The 2,696-nt window shown below is 35.1% G+C and overlaps 1 protein-coding gene across 1 annotated transcript; it reads right to left on the minus strand.

The window, feature by feature from the left end:
* Positions 1–455: 455 nt before the first annotated feature.
* LOC133812854 (protein IRX15-LIKE) lies at positions 456–1,908 on the minus strand. Its single transcript, XM_062246675.1, has one exon. The coding sequence runs from the start codon at positions 1,684–1,686 to the stop codon at positions 709–711; it is 978 nt and encodes a 325-aa protein (XP_062102659.1). The 5' UTR covers positions 1,687–1,908; the 3' UTR covers positions 456–708.
* Between the last annotated feature and the right edge of the window lie 788 nt (positions 1,909–2,696).

A 2,696-nucleotide genomic window follows, 5' to 3' on the forward strand; every position in this document is an offset into this window, starting at 1 on the left:
AAAACGACACTAAATGTAGAATAAAGACAAAAAAAAAATATTTGCAGCGAAAGTATCCAAATTATTATGTTTATAGCACTTAAGCATCAAAGTTTTTTTTTTTTGCTGGCCAAAGTATCTATCGTCCATATTTTATTGCAGTTGTTTATTTTGCCGCTAATTTCACCACTTCACATTAAATTTGCTTATAACTTTGGTATTTTTGCCGCAAATATGTCATAACTTGGGTACTTTTATCTCATATATATCTTAAATTAGATACTTTCATTGAAAATATTCATTTAATTTAGTACATTCGCTAACTACACGTCACAAACATACATTAATTTAACAATTGCAACAAAACATGAATAGAATGTACTTTCGTTTCGCTGACAGAAAAATAACTTAGGTATTTAAGTGCCACAAACGTAATAATTTAAGTGTTATAGCTGCAAATATAAAAAAAAAACATAAAATTGAAATTTAAGTGATATTTCATTTACTTTCATGGTACACATTACAATTAACAAAAAGAATTATTTTTTACATTCCCAAACGAAAAAAAAAAAGAAAAATTCTAAAAGATGACCAAATTGATCATAAATAGCCACCATTATCATCCCTCTTTCCCACCCAAGAGTATACAACATCACTATTATTTGTACGTACACGTATGTATGGAACCAAAAACCCAAAAACAAATAAAAAAACGACACCATTACTCAACTACGACAACGACGAAGAATTCGTCGAAACGACACTCTGATTACCATTACGACAATATTGGAAGCTACTCTCGTCCATTTTCTCAACCACGTAATGACCAAGCAACTCCGAAGACGACTCAACAAGATTCTCTCTACACAAAAACTCATCACCACAAACTCTCTCCAAACCCTTTCTGAAATCATGAACGAACACGTGCGTTTTAGCGTTGCCACCCTTCTTGCTCCGGGCCAGAACCCCGGCCGTGAAAATGGGCTGGATCCGGCCCGGTGCGTCGGCCCAATCACCTCTCGGCCCATCAACGATGATGACGTCCCAGTCGACTTCGTAGACGTGGTTGGGCAAGTCGTTGAGGCCGAGTCTACAGTCGGAGAAGAGCAGATTCTGAACCGGACGACACTCGTTCTTGATCTGATCTCTCGCCGCGGCGATGAGCTCCTTGATCTCGCTCGCCTTCGTCGTGTACTGAACGTCGTAAGCGTCGATCTCGGGGTGGAGCTGCTCGTAGTAGGCGGCGTAGTAGCGGTTCTCGTCGATGAAAACCGTGCGGCCGTTGTGGTTGAGAGCTTTCCAGAGAAGGGTTTCTTGTGTGAGACCGAAGACCAGAAGGTTACACGGTGAAGAACATTTTCTGATGACGTCAGCGATGGGTTTCAGCTCGCTAAACGACATCTTGAACGTGTCGTTTGATCGAGACGCGTAGTGTAAGAGAGTGTTGACTACGTTGGTCGATAAAGGAGCTGAGCCGGCTCCGGCGTTTGAGTTCGCCGATAAACCTGCTGTCGTCATGGCTGCGGTTGCGGCGGCGGTGGCGGCGGTTGTGGTGGTGGAGTCTCTGGTGTAGATTAGGGTCAAGAGAAAAGCTACTGTGAAGAAGGATATGATTGCAAGAAGCCATAGACGGTTTGAGTTTCCTTGCTTGAGAATGTAGGGATGGAGAAGAATGAGCTTTGTGTTACTGTTATTTGTGTTCTTCATTTCTGATGAAGAAGAAGAACTTAGGGTTTTCTCTGGGTTTTTTTTTTTTTTTGGAGCTTGGTGACCTAGTAATGGTGGTGGTGAGGATGATTGTGAAAATGGGATTGAGTTATAAATATCAGAGAAGAATCGTTCTCTGAAAATAGAAGCAAATTTTGGTTGAGAGTGAAAGAGAAAGACCAATAAAAACGTGAGAGTTTTCACCTTACGCAATCAAGCTTTGTTCTTTCATTTCTAGAAAAACCAACTTATTATAATATATAATAATAATTATTATTATTATTATTATTTAAATTAAATTAAATTATTTTTTTAATAATATTATTCTTCAAACAAGTTTGTATACTATAGTTTTTTTTTTCAATGAACGTGATTGATTAACCCTATTTGTTAATTATTATTTGTTTGTTGGTCTTTTAGTCCTTGCAAACAATATCAACTTAAAAAAATTTAAATTAAATTGTTAAATAATTATTATAGGCAATTCATCTAACTAATTTAATAGTATTGGTATAATTAGTTCTACTAACTCACTAAGTCATAATGTTTTAGACTTTTTTTAAGAACCAAAATCTTATTAATTAATTAAAGAGTTCATCATAGGTGTCTATTGCAACAAACACATTTATTTATTATTGAATATAAATTGAGTCATTTGGCAAAATGATCTATCTTTCAAAGTCAGTTGCACTGACTTAGTTTTAATAATTCTTTATAAAATAATTTCTAATAATTTAGATAGTTAGTCAAAAATTTAGACAGATGGTCAAACAAAATTAATAGTCTGTCGAAAAATTTAGACAATTGATCGAATTTTTTACCGAGATTATTTTAGAAAAAATTATCAAAAGTAAGTCAGAATACAAAATTACTTAAAAAAAAATTGTCAATTTTTACAAATTTCTCAATAGAAATTTAGTAATTAACCAATCCAATATGAGTAGAAAAATAATAAAGAGTTGTTGGATTTTGGAGCTGGTGGAAAGGGAGAAGGTTAAGAAAAATAGATG

The sequence above is a fragment of the Humulus lupulus genome, chromosome 1 (genome assembly GCF_963169125.1).
Source record: "Humulus lupulus chromosome 1, drHumLupu1.1, whole genome shotgun sequence".
Taxonomy (NCBI): domain Eukaryota; kingdom Viridiplantae; phylum Streptophyta; class Magnoliopsida; order Rosales; family Cannabaceae; genus Humulus; species Humulus lupulus.

Bases quoted from the DNA above. Each gene is read 5' to 3' on its own strand.
- LOC133812854 (XM_062246675.1), bottom strand. From the start codon at position 1,686: ATGAAGAACACAAATAACAGTAACACAAAGCTCATTCTTCTCCATCCC.